The following is an 18,494-nucleotide window of genomic DNA, read 5'->3' as shown; positions in this document are numbered from 1 at the left end:
ATTAATACAGATGTGTAACTGAAGAGGTCACCATGTCTCTGTCAGTGTTATTTTACTCCCTTTCTCAAAACTGCAATTTGGAAAGGGAAAAGATTGGTGCATATTGTTGGCTTGCAATAGGCTGGCTGTGTGACGTCAGGCTCCTTCCTCCATGCTTATAAGTGATTCATAGTTGCTCATAGTATCAATGACGATGCGCAGTCCTCGAACATATACACTGGGGAGAGCACTCCAAGAGTGGCCAATGCTCCTGGCCAATTTCTTAATGTTCCATGACTTGAAAAGGAGGCAATCGTTTTCCTCTACAAGGCAACATAGTCATCATGGTGGTTAAATAGCTCCCCAGTGCTCTGTCACTGCGCTGTTGGATGGTAAAGGCCATTCCTACGTTGCCAAACTCTTTAAACTCTGTTTTGCCAATGTATCATGCTTTACAATTCGAACAGAAAATCTTTTAAACAACCTTCTGTGCTTTTTGGATGGGTGTGCAGTCTTCTGGGGGTGGGCGGTAAGAGCTAGGCTTGCAACAGAAAAATTACTTCTTCTACTTCACCAAAGAATCTGTCTTGCTGGTACCTTGCGCATAGGGAACTGAGACACAATAGTAGTGATGAGGAGAGTCGACCATGTCTTTGTCATCCATATCTTTGTCCAGTACTTTCAACCCTTAGCATAAAATGACTATGCTCTACGTGGACAATTGTTTTTGTGTGATGAGAACACCTTAAGCTGAAAACTTGCTTGCTCACTTGACCTCTGTGGAGCCTGCAATGCAGTTCACAGTAAAATATAAAGAAGCCAGCTCCCTGCCATTTTTGGGTCTCCTTGTCACAAAAGAGCAGCCATATCTGTGCTTTTCAATCAACAGGAAACCTACAGATATTGGACAGCACCTGAATTTTGACTCCTCCCAGCCACAAAGCTGCTAAAGCAAAAAATTTCATTAACAGACGATATGCTCATCACACTTTGAAAAGAAATAAACCAGTAATCTTGGACCTCTAAAAAGACGTGTACACACTACATTCATTTGCTGTATTTTTTTGCCAGAAAGATGACAAAGACAGATGGGTGACAGTGGTTGACTATGCCAGCCAACATCACTGCATCTCGCATGCAATGTGTCTGTGAGATGTTGACCCATTAGCCGGGCAGAGGTGAACATTACTTATGCCATTTTCTACTGTAGTTAGCTTCTGACCCATGCAAATAGATTGGAATTAATGACTGCGCTATATAAGCAGCAACAGTCATGAACACCATGCATTACTGCTTGTTCTGCTTCACTTCAGGCACCATTTCTTCGTTGCCACCAATAGACATGAGCACGATTGCAGATTAAGTCTCTCTCAAAAGCGATGCGACAGTCCCAGCTCTTTGTCGGGGTACTTCAGCTTGAGCAGAGGCATACCGCATGTTTGGGGTTCACAGGATGCTTTTTAGATTCAACACGCAACGTGTCTACTGCTTATTCTCCAGTTTTCCTTACACCTGTGTCTGTCACTGCTCTTGGTACGCATGTGGTCTCTCATGTCTCCACACTAGTGTTGACTCTGTCCCCACACCTGCTGACTGCCTATTATACGTCATTGAAACACCACTACAAATGTAATAAACTCATGTCGTTCAGTCTCTACAGGCACCTGTCATCCCCTTTGTGCAAGTCTAGCCAGGTTTCCAGCTCACTAATATTTATCGGGTAATAGCAGTAATACCTTGCATTGTACCGGTCACTTACAGAAGCCTTCTTTGGAGTGTGAGGTGCTGTACACTGGTAAAACAAAAACATTTCCAGAAGGAATTTGGTAACGTAAGAGCAGCACTCGACCATCTCGGTATTTCAGTACTGTGCTGGAGCACTGTATGTGAGCTATTCCACCTCTGCATTGATTCAGATGTCACTGTTGGAGGACTCTTTTAGAGTTGTCGCACAGACCATGGAGCATCAACCGCATTTTAGGAATTATTCCAGGCATATATGTATATAAAGGTGTGATAATGTTCCAAAAGTTGCAGCTTGATATATGATAAAAAAGAATAGACAGACTACAGCGGCTTTGTGATGCCATAATTTTTAATAGAAATTGACATAAATATGGCCATGGTAGTGGCTCTTTTCCACTGTTGATCACGGTAATGCAGCTGAGATAGTAATGGTTACTATTTTTCGGAGCTAGTAACTAAGCCCCATTAGTGATGGTTACCAGACATAATAGTTGGTAAACCTTACTCACTCTACTGTTACCATTTGCAGTTTATAACTGAGCAACATACTCTAGTGTGTTGCTAACTTACAGTAACTACAATTTATCTACCGTAGCACAGTGGTCACCAGATTGGCCAAGGGTCTGCCAATATAAACCAGTGCCAATTCCCAAACATTGGTTGATCATGACAGCCAACGTGAGGCTAACCTTGCCAATGTTGTCAAGGAACAAAAACCTTGTGTTGTGCCAAGCATTTCTGTCTCACTGCGTCCTGCATGGGAGATGATGCATCTAATTATTAATTTTCTAATGTGACGTCGTCATGTTCTCTAGTGTCAAGTTCAAGCAGTGGTGTAGCCAAGGGGGTGCTGACTGGGCTTCAGCCCCACCACCCCTGAAATTTTTCCAGATGGCGCCCTGCTCCCTTTTATGCCTGGCATGTCACCTATTAACAAAGGCGCATTTCCTTTGAACGTGCGGCTATTATGGCATTCGCGTCTCAACGCCTGTCCAACACCTGGGAGCTTACAAAGAACAAAGCACGGCAGCCAAGATGATTGTGTAGGGGTGTAGCCCCAGAAGCTCCACAGAAACTTATTATGGAGCTAAAGCACACACCGGAATTGTGATTGTTGTCCAATTTACAGCATCTGGCATTACGTAGCTACAATAATCAATGCCAAAATCATAAGAGAGACCTGAAAGCTTCTTGGAAGCCACTGAGTGGGCGTATGCAACCTTAGCCTGCCCCCCAAAAGAAAGTCCTGGCTACGAGCCGGAGTTCAAGGCCTCTGCAGTCTCACCAGTGTGTCACCATGATGATGAACCGTACCCACCAAGGGGTATAGGCCAAGAATCGGGCGGCTGTAGGTAGCTAAAGAAAATTTTTGAAAATGAGAACCGCAATGATTGACCATGGTCTCCGAGTTTGATGAGCTGGACAGGTTTGTATTATATTTAAGTTTACATATTCATTATTCACTTCAATTTTCCCAACCAGGCATACCTCTGCCAGATGTTCACATTTTTTTGTTGTTTTTGTAATTAAGCTTATGCAATAAAAAAAAAAAAAAGTCGCTTTTATGCCAAGAAGATGCTTTAAGGGGTAGTGGGGCTTGTCAAGCTACTGAAACATAGCTTTTATCCCACTATCCTTTGCCATCTATGCACATATTGATGTGCACTAATGTTGTGAAAAATAACTCGGATAAGCCAGGAAAGACGCCATGACAAAATACAGGTGGCGAAGCCGCCTTCAAGGTTCTGGACCAGTTCATCGCGATGTCACGGATTTTGACAGCATCTGCTCGGACCCAAAACTTTTTATTGGTGAGCATGGACTACAGTCACCAAAGACCGAGCTTTCGACAACCTTTACTGTGTATCAATAGTGCCCAAACCTCACATATATGGTGTATTTTTGGCTACTGCAATCGCTTTCACTACATGCAGCGTGCAAAAGCATGACCTCCAAGATTTGTATTTGTTACCCAGAACGGGGCACTCATAGAAGACGGCAGTTGCTGGGGTGTGGACTCGTTAGCACACCACCTATGGTCTAAATGTGATTCAAATATGATAAATTACTTTAAAATCCATGACGTTAGCCACACACCGACTTCAGTGCGGCCGTGCCGAAAGACTGAGCTGCTTTTCGTTGACGCCCCGACGGTCCTGCCTGCTCATGGTAGCAAATAGGTCAGGAAGTGATATGCGAGCACTATATTTTAGAGCGCAGCTCTTAGGCACCCGTTCCCGCGTCAAACGTCGGCGTCCCTCAGCTATACTTCCTAGATGTTGCCTCGGTGTAACTTGAGTGTACTACCCTTCTAGTACACTCTAGTGTAACCGAGCGAACGCGCACAGCGAAGGGTGAAAGAGCGAATGCAGAGCGCAGTGGGGGCTGAAAGACGGCGATAGCGAAGAGAGCGTGAGGAGGTGGGTGAGCAGAAGTATGAGGGGGAGAGCATGGCGAAAGGGTGAGGAGGAAAGTGGAGTTCTGCATGAGTTGTGCTCAACGGCGGCGACCAGGCATGTGGCGAGCGCGTTCAGGTTCCTGAATATTTCACTGCTACTGTTTGAAATAAGATTTTGCGCCCACCGCTGCACTGTTCTTGCAAAAATTTTGCACAACAATCGCATTTTGGGGTCGGCTTCGTTTAGTATAACACTTATCGAAGTTAATTGCCTGTTTTTTAAAGAAAAAATTGCAAATTTGCCTTTAGACATGAGGATGCGAGCTGCTGCAGCGACGGCGCTAGCATAAAGTTGTGTCACCGCCTGCCGCCAGCTGCAGAAAGCAGCCGGTCAGGGAGGTTTGCAGCGCTAGAATCGGCACGTCGACAAGCCCTTTCCCGAGCGAGTTCGCGGCGCTGTTGCTCAAACGCAGCCTGCTCCTCGATGGAACACGGCACGCGTGGCCTTCCCATGCGCTCGCCGAAACTGATACGAGGCGAGGGAAGCCCGACGGAGCGCGCGCCAACCCCTTTTCCTTCTCTTTTGGCGCTGAGCCGTGCTCCCTCAAGGGCTGCAGAAGATAGCGCCAACCTTTCCCTTTCCCTCAAGAACCACTTATCATCATCCCCCCCCCCCCCCGCGACACAGCAAACGACCCTGATTGGTCGCGCGCGTCACGTGATCCGGCGACGGCGCAGCTTTCCCCGCACCTGGGGGCATAGAGTTTCATATTACGTTTTTTATTTAGAAACTCTATGCCTGGGGGGCATGCTAGCATAATTCTTTGCCACAATACATCGCAAATTCAAAACACCTAAACAGCTGCGCTCCAAATTCGCATTAAGGAGTATCGTAATCGTGAGTGAATTTTTTACTAAACAGCATTACATCATGGGCCGTATTCTGAAACGTTCCACTTGGCGAAATTTATTTTTTTCGCTTTCGCGCGCGCTGATTATCTGGTTGACCAAAACCGAAAAAGAAGTCGCGCCACCTAGCAGTTCCGGTGTACGTCACTTTGACGTCACGGTGTCAGTGGGTGCTCCCTGACATGTAATGAATAAACGAACGCGCCTATGTCGTTCTGCAACCGATACATTCGAAAACAACACACCCGAGCCGCTCTGCACTCGCACGGTGCGCCCTCACGTGTGTTTTGCGGGGCGTTCGAGGGCACGTGTTGGTAGTGCATGCTGACGTCACGGGTGAGCAGCCGGTAGACTTATTGAACGCGATTTTCGCCTAGGCGAAATTTCTCCGAAGTGGAACGTTTCAGAATACGGCCCCATATCTCTGTACAAAATTTCCGAGCGTGGATAATTTTTTACGGCCTCTGAAATTCAGCGTTCCGTTGTCGCAAAAGCGCAGGCAGCGCCTCCGGCGTTGTGATATAGCAATATGGCGACGTGTTTGTGCAGTGTTTGCATGGAGTTTTTTTCCTTCCTCCATGAGTGTTTGTTTTCGCCATGGGAGGAACGAAAAAAAGCTCCGTGGCTATGTTAGAATCGAAGTACTCGAAGCTACATTTTGTGAATGACAGGCCTCACAACCGCCAAAACGCGCCAGTGTGGACATTTTCTCATTAAGGCATGCTTGTGTCGCGTCTACGAATCGCGAAAACATAGCGAGGCAGCGAGCGTTCGCAAACACAATCACTTGGTCGCTACTTGAGCGAAGTTTACCATCGTTTTGCGATTTATCGGGTGGCATATCCGCTTTGGTGTCATTCCACTGCGTTGGTAGTTAAACGAAGATATTAATAAGATGTCTGAAGCTGTGTGTGGCTCAAGCGACCATCAAGAAGCATCGGGTCTATGCGTCGATAGTGCTGTACGAAAACGGCGCCAGCCTCGTAAGGACTATGCTGTTCTCTCAAATCCTCCGCTTGATGGTGTCACTGACGAAGATACGTCCGACGATGATACGTTACACGATCCTGACGTTTCGGACTTGGACGAGCACCGCAAAGGCAATTCCGCTCGCCATCGGCGTTCCTGCATCTTCACCTGCGTCATCTGCTTCGCCGATGCAGATGACAAGCGCTCCCACCTGGACCACCTCGCTTCGGCACATCCGACTCTGAAGACTCACTGCCTCGCGTGCGAGTCTCAATACGACACCTACCCGGACTACACGCAACACCTCCGCGACTACCACCCGCGGGTATCGCAGTCCATCGATGAGGCAGAAGGCGGCGGCACCAAGCACAGTCTCTACTGCCTCGAGTGCGGCAAGATGTTCGACAAGAGGTCTTACCTTTACCAGCACCGGGCGCAACACTTCATGCTGAATCGCATCCCGTGTGATGTGTGTGGCAAGTCGTTCCTGGAAGGAGCCATGATGGAGCGGCACTTGGAGACGCACAGAGAGCCGACGCACAAATGTTCACGCTGCCAGCGCACGTTTCGGAGCGCTGTCGGCTTGGCCAGGCATGAGCGAGCGCACAAGCGGCACAAGCAGTTCTGCCCGGTTAGCGACCATATGCCCTCACTCTGTTTAAGCTTAGTCAATTTGTGCACGCGCCCTCTTGACAGCCTCAAATATATCTGTACTGCATTGCGAACAGCGTGCCGCTTGCGGACGTTTTCCTATATTACGTACACAGTAGGATGCTAAAGGTACATTTCTAATGCGCCTTGCACTGTACATGTGTGAACTGCCACCCGACTGTGAGTGGCTGGTTTGCACTGCTGATGTACACTGAGCACTGCACTAACAGTCAGTGTTCGTTGCTGCCGTCTTGTCGGCTTTGCTCATTTTTGTTCCTGCTGTCTAAGCACCTTATACAAGCATGCAGTCATAAAGTAATAAACCACCTACATGAATGGGCACCAAATGACCCATGCAGGCCAAATCAAAGTTCTGATTCCCACAGAGTGATGGTTGAGGCACAAATTATATTATGCTTTGTCACCAGGTTGCCCTGTATATATAACAAGATCCATTTTCCATTGCTTGCATTCTAGTCTGTACTGATAGCACAATGACTGTGCTCATCAAAACAGTCATGAATCCAATGAATATGAAGGAACTAATCTTTCAGTAAGTGAAAGCGCTCTATAGTTGTCAGCTGGTTTCCATTGTCAAACCGTAACATTGTACAATATCTGCCAGTTACAATTGCCTGAGGTAAAGCTGGGCACTGTGTAGTAGCCAAAAGCCTGTGCCAGCACTTTGCTTAGTTTGACCAATGCCTCCTTTACGTTTGACACATGCGGCCATTGAGGAGCTTGGATGAGTTGTATGCTGTGGTCATTGTGGCCATTCATGGAGCCATACAGCTGGCATATTGTGGATATACGTGGAAAACTGGGTCGGTAAGGTTGAACAGAAAGCAGTAGCATGTGCCACTCTCTGTTGAATTTATATACCTTTTATGGCTGGAAAAACATTTGACATTGTCAACAACCAAATTCAATGAACTTGATATGCTAAAACACAAGCAGCCAGTGCTCAAGACTGTAAATGATGTACATGAAGAGTGACAATATTCTTTATGTGTTGCAAACAACATGCGTATGTAAGCACTAATAAACATTTAAACACTAAAAAACATAGGGAAAAGATTTTCATGAAGATTTAAGGCTACCTTGTTTGTTAAAGAAAGTGTTTGGAGTAACTCTTTTCACAGCAAAAACCCAATGTAGTCTCAACTGGTTTATTATATTGCTTATCTACTGTTCATAACACATTTGTATCTTTCTAAGGATCAGTTTTGCGGGAGACCTATTAGTGAATAAAATTGCACTTGATGGTAAACTTTCCTAATTTTCGGCATGGAATTTTTGGCTCCCGTGCCTGAACTGTGGCATTAGATGACTTCGTTGCATGACATCACAGATCATGTGTTCTGCAAGTATTTGGGTCCCTTTTAGTCAGAAATTAGAATGTATGCAAAAAAAAGTTGCCAGATTGAATGATTGAATTTTAATTTAATTTTGAATGCAGTACAGTTCTAACAGTATACTAAATCCACCTGGGCTAGTTGTTGCCAAAGCCTGTCGTGTAAATTGTGCTGATTTGGAGATTTGGTGGTAATTTCGTAGTCTATACTGTTGAACTCCAGATTAAGTCATCTGAGAATGCGTTATAGCAGAAACCACTGAACATGTCTTGTTACAATGTTGTAGCATTTTCCCAGAGATAAATATGTGGCTGTAGTTAAGGGCTATTAGAGCTTTGTTAAAAAATAAATTAGTCTCCATCAAGGGCCTACAGGTCTAGACTGGCTCCCACTGCATTTTTGTGAAAAAGCTAATTGGGCTCGCAAAATAGTTAGGACTAACGTGGGTTTTAAAGACTGGGGGAATGCAAACAAATCTGATGCAGAGAGTAGTAAATGGTACATTCGACTAGTTGCTTTAGAGTGCTTGGAGGTGCGACCAAGATCCGCTCATGTGGCTCTTCCGATTGCTCATGAAGCAGATGAATGTTTGCTTGGGCAGGCTCTCTCTGGCTTTAATCTTGAGAGCATTGCTGCAAACCAAGTCAAAGCAGGGTAGGAACCATTTGATTGTACCATAAGGAATAGCTGGAAGGTTGTGGCTATGAAGGTAGGGAAAAAACACAGTGTAGGAAACATTACATGCTACATTTAATTTAGTGCAGCATATAAAAATATTTAAGAGGCTCCATGACTTGTTACTACAGATCACTGATTGGAAGAACGGACATAGTAGAAAAATAAGGAGCTTGGTAGAACAAGCCACTGTCCCATTTCAAAGTTGTGCTCATAAGCTCCAGTCATTTGTGTCGTGCTGTAACTTGTCAGTAGAAATGACTCTTAGCTGCTGTAGTAGTTTGACAAAATATTTTGCTTTAGTGTCCTTTTTTGTATGTATTTACCACATTCTTTGACTTGTAGAAAGTTTATGACACAGAACCATGTTGCTATGTCAGGTTTGTGGCACCTTCTACCAGACAGCAATTGCACTGGAGGTCCACATTTGCACCTGGCACCGAGACCGGGAAGACCGGCATTGCTGCTCCCTGTGCCACAAGGAGTACAGCAATCCAGACTGTCTTCGCCAGCACATGACGCACAAGCACGGCAGCGAGATGGGCGGCGAGCCATCATTCTCCTGCCACATCTGTGACCGTCGCTTTAGGTGGGACCACCCCACACTTTTGGGATTAACTTTATGGTGGGGAATGTAAATGTGTTGCTTTACATTAACGGTACCACAGGTAGTAGGCATGACGGCTAAACCAAAATTTGCGTGTTGTGTCAACAGAAAGAGCTATAAAATCTCGGAAATCTGCAGTTAGGGGCTTGTAAGCAGAGAACTTGCAAGCCACATTGCCACAAATTATTGCAAGCATTTTACAGTGAAGTTTTTCATGCTTTTGTGCCTGAAATATGTGTGAATATATTTATTATTATTTGTGACCTCTTTACATATCTTGCTTGCTTTTAAGCAAGTGTGTTTAGTGTCACAGTCACCTGATGGCCATGCAACCTTCAAGGTACTATCAGCGTCAAATGAAACTTGAACAGCGGAGTGCGTGGTGCAAGCATAAATGAAGGTATAGTGCGCGCCGTCCAGTCATCACCATTGACAGGCGCACACATCCGGTTTTGGCGCTGCGCGATCCTCCTCTACTGAGATATTTTCGCTTCTGGTCTGGAAAGGGAGAAAATAATATTGCTCTTTACGGCGCATACTGTCGCACTGTCCGCCGAAACCATAAGTGCTATCGGCGTCAAATGAAACGTGCACGCGGTACACGCCGAAAGCGCTGTGACGCTGGAGTAAAAGCGAAGCGCTGCAGGTTTGGGAGTGAAACGGCCAAACGCGCTCGGCACACACACGCCGGCCACCCTCGCGGCTGCCAGCGATACCGCGCTGCGCAACTTTGCCCATAGAAAGAATGAGTGTCGCGTACAAACGGCAAACCGCATGAGCAAGGGTATTTCTCTAACAATGACAGTGCAAACTGCACCACACGAACCGCCATGCGCGTTTCATTTGACGCTGACGTAACTTACGGTTTCAGTGGATAGTGCGACAGTATGCACCGTAAAGAGCAATATTATTTTCCCCCTTTCCAAACCAGAAGCGAAAATATCTCAGTAGAGGAGGATCGCGCAGCGCCAAAACCGGATTAGCGCGCCTGTCAATGGTGATAGCTGGACGGCGCGCGCTATACATTCATTTATGCTTGCGACACGCGCTTCGCTGTTCAAGTTTCATTTGACACCGATAGTACATATGCCTTTGGCACAAACATTCCATGCAGTATTGCAACTTTGCAGTCATTGCATTTAGAATGGCTGCAGCTCTCAGTGGCTTTGGTAGCGTGCAGTCATACTCTCAATCATCTAACTGCATATGGTGAAAAGAAACTTGCAGGTAGAAACGTGTAAAACAAACTCGGCTAAAGTGTCAATGCTATGTGTTGTTTATGAGGGCCTTTCTTAATTTTGTGCGACAAGAACGATTTGTCTCCTTGAAATTTTTCACAGGCTGCTCTACTGGTGCTTTGCTTTGCCTTGGTGCTTTGCTTTGCAGAGTCAATGTCTCTTTGCATGATAAATTACATGGGTTTTTGAGCCACAAGGTGTTAGAACGCACTCTGAAGATTCCTACAGTGCTGGAGGGGCAAGACAAAATAGTCAGTTGGTGCCCTATAATAGGTGCTTTGCATCTATTAATAGCAATCTTAGTGAAACTCTTCCAGTTTATTACCTTAATACCTCATCACATTCTTTATTCATGTTCTTTAATTCAACATGATATTTAGGTTGTTAGATCAAGTTGGTCGACCAGTGGTTATGGTGTACCATATTGAAGTAATTAGGCTCAATTTTTGCACTCGCATTTGCGCACGCACACCCACACACGCATCCACACACAGCGCTTGTGTGGATGCGTGTGTGGTTGTGTGCGTGAATGCAAGAGTGCAAAAATTGAGCCTGATTACTTCAATATGACGAATTACCAACTAGCGCAACAGCAAGTTCTATTAAGCTACTATACGGTCTACCAGTTAGTGCTGTTCAGCCTATGCTTGAGCTTATCCACATGCAAGACGCATCTGACAAAAGAAAGTGAGCTTGTGGTGAACACCTTACTATGCTCATAATCCGTATCATGTACAGGGCAAGCTGAAGATTGCATGTTGCTGATTCTTTATCAAACTGCTTGTCATAGTGGACTTTGCCATTGTCTTCATTTTGATGAGACTCTTTTTGCCATCAAGGAAATGGAAGAAGAAAATGCATATTTATGCAACATTGAAATGCAGATTAAAGACATGTGCTCAATACCCTTTTGAAAATATTTTAATGTTCTCTTGGCACTGACTAATAAAATATCAACTGAAGCTGTACTTTCCAGCCTCAATTTCTCTCAATTTGAAAATGCAACAACAGTTGCATGATTTGCATTCTTTAGTGGTAGTTTTATAAATTTGTGTCCTTTTTTTTTTTGTGGAACCAGCTTACAAGAGTTGCCAGTCCCGAATTCTTGAAAATTTCTAAATGAATAATAATAATAATAATAATAATAATAATAATAATAATAATAATAATAATAATAATAACAACAATAGTTGGCCACTTTTTTTTTTTTTACAGCAACCTGTGACATCGCAGAGCTGCATTGAGAAATGTAAAAATGTGTAATTGCCTATGATCTACTTGGACATTGCTTGCTGGCATACCACACCTCTGGTAGCTGTAAAAATGTGCTATTTGCTAGTTTAGAGTTGTAATCTATCAATCTAGCTTGGCCTGATATTTTGCCTCAGTGTACCTGCGAGTTTAATTAAATGTTTAATCTTAGCTGTTCACCATTTCAAGTGTCCATTCCCTGGGCAGAACCATTACTGACAGTGTTGTGTCCTCGCTTGCATGTGCTATGTGCAGATGGAAGTCAAGCCTGAAGATGCATGCTAAGCTTCATGAAGCAATGGACAGCACTGCCAATGTCAAGGTGTTCAAGTGCAAAACGTGCGGGCAGATATGTCCCAGCCGGTGCTCTCTCAAGGCTCACATGATCAAACATAGTGATCGAAGGCAGTTCCCCTGTGACATTTGCGGTATGTGCACCTTTGCTGATCAACACAAGGACCACATATACAATGAGTTGGGCTACTGCCATTAAAGGCCAACTGCAATAAAATTTCACTATGGCTAAATTGGCTGTAAACGAGTGTGTGGCTGCATGGGTGGTAATTGTCTAATTTTTTAATTAGCAGCCTTTAAATAGCACCAAAGCAGATGACAAGTGTACCTGGTTGTGAGTGGATTTGACACAAATTCCAGACCTCTAGGATTTGTAGCATGTCACCGTGGGTAGCGAGTACCTAACCATGGAGGGCATGCTGAAGAGGTGAGCCGAGTCTCAACGTTCCAGGTTTTGCATCATTTCTGGCAAGCAGTAATGGCAGAATTTTTTTTCTAATTTTAGGATCAAGAAGTCTATATTTGCGAGTTTTTTGTGGCACATCAGCTCTTATTCCTAATGTAAAATATTGCACGGGGGCTGCACCATATATACGCTATGTGTACTTATAGGTGCTATACGTGACCCAGTTGGCCTTTAAGCCACAAGCAGCTAGTGCACCTGACTAAGTAGGCACACAGAATGTCGCATGCTGCTTATTCCTTTAAATATGTTTATGCTCAACACCATTTTATAGTGCATTAAAACTTCTTTCAGGCTAGTTGATTTCATTCTTGGTTGGAAAGGTTACTACACCAAAGCTCAAAGATGAGGGAAAAGGCGCATGGAATGACAAGGCAAAGACTTCTATTTTTGTTAAATAATGATTCACGTCTCAGAGCAGCACTGGCTACGAGAGATGCTGTAGTGGAGGGCGCCAGTATGATTTTGACAACCTGAGGTTCTTTCAAGGAGTACTGATATGAACATTTGTGCCCGACTGCTACAAATAATTTTTATATGACCCGTTTAAAACATGCGTCAAGTGCAGTGTGGCTTTGGAGGTGAAAAAGGAAACTCATCATACTACTGAAAGCGGAGGTAGTGGTCACATGGTATCACAAACAACTTCAGAACTTGCCAGTCAGCCCTGTGCAGTGGTTGGAGGCCATACAATGACCGTGTTGCTGAAAGCTGCCAAATTGGCCCTTCCACTTGTGTGCATCGTTTGGAAACTCAGTGGTACACTGCCTCTGGCAGCAGGACCATCAGTAGCGTATGGCACTACGAGATCACCAGAACAGGTTTCGGCGATGTGGTGAGCCTCCCTTTTCTTGCCAGACACCGTGTTGCTCCTGGCGTGCGTTTGTAACTGGTCGCATTAAAAGTCAGCATGATTATTTGTTGCCATCTCGGGGAATTGAGGATCCATAGTGTAATTACTGGGTCAGTGGATATCCAAAAAGAGCAATAAAAAATGAGACAAACATTTTCTGTCAGTATTCCTGTGCACCCAAAGCTCGGTGCAAGAGTGTTTTTGCATTCTACCTCCATTCAAACCAGCCAGCTATCGAACCTGTGCCCTTGTACTAAGCAGAAAAACACCTTAATTATTATTAATGGAAATGCCAACAAATATACGTGTAAGCAACCATATTGCATGTACCATTTATCACATATAAAGCAAGCCTAGAGAATGCAGGATATGCTGCAAAATCGGCAAAACCACATTATTGCAGCATGAAAACATGACATAATTCCACAAGGTATTCTTGCAGAGCAATAATCTTTGAAGGATCTCTGTGTTCACTCAGAGTGACAACATATCTTGCTGGTGTTGCTAATGTTTTTCATTCTCTGTGCTTGTTTTGCGTGTTGTAAGTACTGCATGTGATATGTTTGCTGATATTTCCTTCACTAAAGTTGAAAGTCGGGCACTTTGTCCTGTCATTTTGTGTGCATTTTGCTTGTATTTGTGCCTTTGCAAGTAATTTGACTTTTGATAATTTTATGTTTGTGTACTTAAGATATTCCTATAGCATAAAACTGGTTTTGCCCTTCTTGAATTGATCCATATTGAACACAGTTCTTGATGCCTTAGGCAGACATTCAGTATGATGCTCCCTAGGCACGCAACTTTTTGAATTAGGGGGTTTTACGTGTCAAAACCATGATTTGATTATGAAGCATGCCGTAGTGGAGGACTCTGGATTGATATTGCTGTGGCCGGCATTTGATCCCGCGACCTCGTGCTTGGCAGCGCAACACCACAGCCACTAAGTCACTGTGGCAGCTGGAATGCAACTTTTTAACATTAGTTACAGATACAGAGCTTATTAATTTACTACTGATGAGAATAAGGAAGCTGGCCACAATTTGTTACACTGAATTGAACTGTCACATATATCTTCCTAAAAATCTATTTAACTTTTATGCACATAAAATTGTCACAAACACCCATGCACATACAAAATAAACAATACTCCTCAAAAAAAAAAAAAAGTGCACACTCAATTTTCGAGAAGAGCTACCAAGCATGCTGAACTTAAACTAAATAAGGCTGTGTTTCATTGTGGTGTGTATATATATATATATATATATATATATATATATATATATATATATATTATTTATTATATGCAGGTATATCCTTCAAACGCAAATATGCCCTTAAAGAGCACTGTCAAGCAGTGCACTGTAGTGAGAAGAACTTTCAGTGCAGTGCCTGTGGTCAGACCTTTGTTGTGAAGCGCTACCTGGACGCACACTTCAAGCAGGCACACATACCAGGCCCACAATCATTTACATGCAGGTATGTTAACAGCAGATGTCAGCTCACTATGTTCACATCGTGACAAAATGTGCCGTTCCAGAACAAGTCTTATGATCCACACTGTATTGCTAAACATTTTTTGAACAATCTTTTCCTTATCATTACGAGGCTTAAGATATTTGAAGTGGTTTTTACTTGTGAACTGGCTGTTTGGAACGTTTTTATGCCTTATATTCTCATTTCTTTAATTCAGTCTGCTGAGTGTCGAAGGTTTGGGTTTCTTGTGCTAGTTTGCTTTTGCTTATGTCAAGGGCTTGTCCAACACCTTTAGTGAACTTGTTGGTGTCCTCTTCGATACCTATTACAGTGAACTCTCACTTGAGTTCACTGAAACTTGAGTAACTGTTCACTTGAGTAACTGAAAGTTCACTAAACTGAATGTTCACTAGAATGTGGAACAGCATAAGGCATAGCAGACATCGAGTCAAAAGTGTGAAATGCAATTTATGGAGTTATGGTTTATAGAGCGTAACAGTTACATTGCTGCCTATCTCATTAAAAAAAAATCTGTAATTTTCATTTGCAGTGGTGCTCTTAAAGCGCAAGAAGTAACAAAGCTGTCAATGTTTTTGTGCACTTCCTCTGGCACAGCTTGTTGCTGAGACACGAAGCCTCGCAACTTTCCAAGGCGTCCTACAGCCTCGGCTAGAGTTACAGGATTTGAATCTACCTCTGCCATTGCATCTTCCTCGTCGCACTGTTCTTCGGGATGAACACCATGCACTATGCATAGAATGCATAGGAACACTGCCAGGGATTTTCTAAAAGTGTGTTATTCTGAAATATTCGTTAAACCGATGTTCATACTACTGACAGTTTACTGTATTTAGTTTTATGTTCCCTTTCTGTACCCTTTTTATTCCTGTTTGACACAGGTGGACATTGCGTTCCTCCCAGACGTAGTTGCCCGTCTTATTTATGCTTCTTTTAATTTCGAATAGAAATGAGTATAAAGTAATAATAGAATTAATAAAGAAAGTTTGCAATAATAAATCTAAAGAAACAGGCAGTAGACACTTTCCCATAAAACACTTGGTTTCACTGTGTTATGCATCGACTATATTAGGCAAGTTTCGTAATGCTTTTTTCAGATCGGACATATTTTGTTTTACTTCAAGTGTGCAGCTTGCTGTGTCAATAATGAGAAGTAGTATAGGAATTCTTAATGATGTTCCCAAAAACACTTGCCAATAAGTGCTTTTGCTGAAATGGCTTTACTTGCTCACAAGTAATACCAGACATATTTGAAAATGACAGCTTTTCTGTTTCATACAGTTATCCTTGGATTTGTGCTCTAAGCCAAGAAAAACAGCACCTAATCCACATCAAGTCTACAATCATGTTCACCAGATTGCCTTTCTGAATTCTGCATACATTCCTCGCTAGCCTGAACTTGTAATGGCTTAACACAGCTGTGATTCCTTCATAGCTGAGATCAGGCATGTAAGTAGTGACTGGTCAGTCTGTGTGCTAATGCTTGGCCCATCATGCTTACTGAACATGTGTGCTACTGTAACAGCCGAACATGCATTGGAATTCCCAAAAGTATCTAATTGAAGTGCCAGTGAAACCTTCAGCACAAACATTGTTGTGTCTTGATGGCACCTGCACTGAGAATCCTTAATTTACAGCACTGAACATCCCCTCCGCCTCCGTTGTTTTTTCAGCGATTGTCCAAAGGTCTTTAAGACAGAAAAAAGCCTCAAGTCCCACTGGCGCTCCTGCCATGGTGACATCCCAAAAGACCACATCTGTGAAATCTGCACTAAAGCGTTTGCATCGTTCAAAGACCTCAAGCGACACGCTCTCATTCATGGTGGTGACCGGCAGTATGAGTGCAAGGACTGTGGCTCTGCCTTCTACAGGGTGGACAACCTGAGACGTCACCAGAAACAGGCCTGCAAGTACAGGGACCTTTGAGTGTGGTTCCACTGAACTAGAGTGCTGCTCTTTTGTTTATGTCGTTTAACTTTGATTGAAGAACACATGAGTGAGTGCCATTTAACCTTACTTTGAAGATAAACTCTTTTCCGCGTGTAAGTGTGGCCTGAGGATGAGGTGACATAGGTTGGAACAGTCCTTTTCATTGAACATGAGGGCATTTATGAAGTTCATAGTGTCAGGTCTGTGTCCTCATATTTTTCCAGAAACATGGCATCTCTGTTGTTGCTGTTAAGGCATAAGCTGAAATAAATTTTTTACTGAGCGTGTATATATACTGTGTACAGCAGCAGAGTTGCAACAGCAGGCCTGAATATGTGTATATAATATGTACAGCTGCACGGTTGCAACAGCAGGCCTGAAACAGTAAAGGACCAGATACTGTAATCTCTGAGCCAGAGTACTGACAGTTGGGCTATGTGCACAGTATACCCTAAAAGACAGCATACATCTCTTCTGGGTTGCTTGATATACCAGAACGAGCATGTTTCAGGTGGAGGTTGCCTGGCACGAAATAAGAGTTCCAGAGGAGAAACTAATCTTGCTTGCAGTCACAGTCCATCTAGAGAAAGGCTGAATACTGACACATCACATGACTGTTATAAAAATGCTTGAGCCCAAACCTCTTTGTTGCTGTTTTACTGGTTGTATGTTCTGATGCTGTATGCAGATAGCGTTGCCTAAGAGCATCCATACTAGGAACATACATTGAAAGCTGTATGTGTTACAGCCAAATAAACAGCTAGGGCTGTCAAGTCAAGCAATTGTCACTTCAAGCAAATCGTACAAACCAGGGAAGAGGAATGCATTGCATTTCTTTACCCTTGGTGCCCACTCTCATATACCAGCAGTTACGTATACACATCACATGACCTGCCCAACTCCACTTGTTTCCCTTAAGCAAAGTTATAAATAATGTCATCTGTCCATGCTGCTGTCATTCCTCCTGTAGTGTTACTCTTGTCACTCTGCTTCAGTTTGTTCGTTGCACAGTGTCTAGATTCGCAAAGTCTCTTCGCACAGTCTCAAGTCTCAAAGTTCCTATGTTGCCCTCAGAGTTTCAGCACTGTAGTACCGGCAGAATGTAGGGATTACATGCTTTTTGAAGTTACCAATAGGCTGCTGCTGATCTCCGCAGGTGAACTGCCTCAGCATAAACAAGTTTTCTGCCTTTATTCTAAAAGCAACTGCTGCTGTTTTTATTACACTGCTGCACCTATCACACTGGCTATGACATTCTATGGCTAAGCAAAAGGTTGCAGGTTTGTTTCCTGACTGCGATGGCTATCACTATGATGTGATGAGAAATGTAAAAATGTTGGGTGTGCATTAAAGAACCCTAGAATCTAGGGTCCTTTACAGTGTTGCCAACCATAGGATAATTACCCTAAAGTAGGGTACTTTGGCCATTTTTGCTACTTGGTAGGGCCACAAGGCTGCCCAACACTTTTTTGATTAAATGTGGGATATTTTTGTCCTGCTCTGGCATTTTTTAATGCCCTTGGAAATAAACTCTATGAAACTCGGAAAACTCAGAAAATCTGGTGTATTGTACCCACTGAAAATGAGAATACAACGTTCAGCCAATACCAGCCAATACGCATGTACAGAACATGTTTTTGGTTGACCTGCTCAGGAATTGGCAGGATAATAGGGGCAGATGATCCT

The 18,494-nt window shown here is 43.7% G+C and overlaps 1 protein-coding gene across 3 annotated transcripts; it reads left to right on the top strand.

Moving 5' to 3' along the window:
* The first annotated feature begins 5,536 nt into the window (after window positions 1-5,536).
* On the top strand, window positions 5,537-17,446 carry LOC119433775 (zinc finger protein 501-like). 3 transcript variants are annotated; one of them, XR_007464355.1, is made up of 5 exons: window positions 5,537-6,632; window positions 9,063-9,271; window positions 12,034-12,206; window positions 12,830-12,909; window positions 14,696-14,717. XR_007464355.1 is itself a non-coding variant. In XM_049658809.1 (5 exons), exons 1-5 carry the CDS (start codon window positions 5,928-5,930, stop codon window positions 16,246-16,248), a joined length of 1,344 nt encoding a protein of 447 aa, XP_049514766.1. In that variant the 5' UTR covers window positions 5,538-5,927; the 3' UTR covers window positions 16,249-16,545. The 3 variants fall into 3 exon arrangements, 2 of the variants coding, with proteins under 2 accessions (XP_049514766.1, XP_037556950.1); XM_049658809.1 differs by lacking the exon at window positions 12,830-12,909 and adding an exon at window positions 16,161-16,545 and having other exon boundaries at window positions 5,538-6,632; window positions 14,696-14,864; XM_037701022.2 differs by lacking the exon at window positions 12,830-12,909 and adding an exon at window positions 16,553-17,446 and having other exon boundaries at window positions 5,543-6,632; window positions 14,696-14,864.
* Window positions 17,447-18,494: the final 1,048 nt, after the last annotated feature.

This window comes from Dermacentor silvarum, chromosome 11 (assembly GCF_013339745.2).
Source record: "Dermacentor silvarum isolate Dsil-2018 chromosome 11, BIME_Dsil_1.4, whole genome shotgun sequence".
Classification (NCBI taxonomy): domain Eukaryota; kingdom Metazoa; phylum Arthropoda; class Arachnida; order Ixodida; family Ixodidae; genus Dermacentor; species Dermacentor silvarum.
The sequence above is the reverse complement of the archived record's forward strand: the minus strand, read 5'-3'. Positions and strand labels throughout refer to the sequence as shown.

What these genes read in the sequence shown, in the direction of transcription:
- LOC119433775 (XM_037701022.2), top strand. Translation starts at nt 5,928, where the DNA reads ATGTCTGAAGCTGTGTGTGGCTCAAGCGACCATCAAGAAGCATCGGGT. An exon ending in ATCTGTGACCGTCGCTTTAG is followed by an intron (nt 9,272 to 12,033) that starts GTGGGACCACCC and finishes TGCTATGTGCAG; the next exon opens with ATGGAAGTCAAGCCTGAAGA. An exon ending in CCACAATCATTTACATGCAG is followed by an intron (nt 14,865 to 16,552) that starts GTATGTTAACAG and finishes TTGTTTTTTCAG; the next exon opens with CGATTGTCCAAAGGTCTTTA.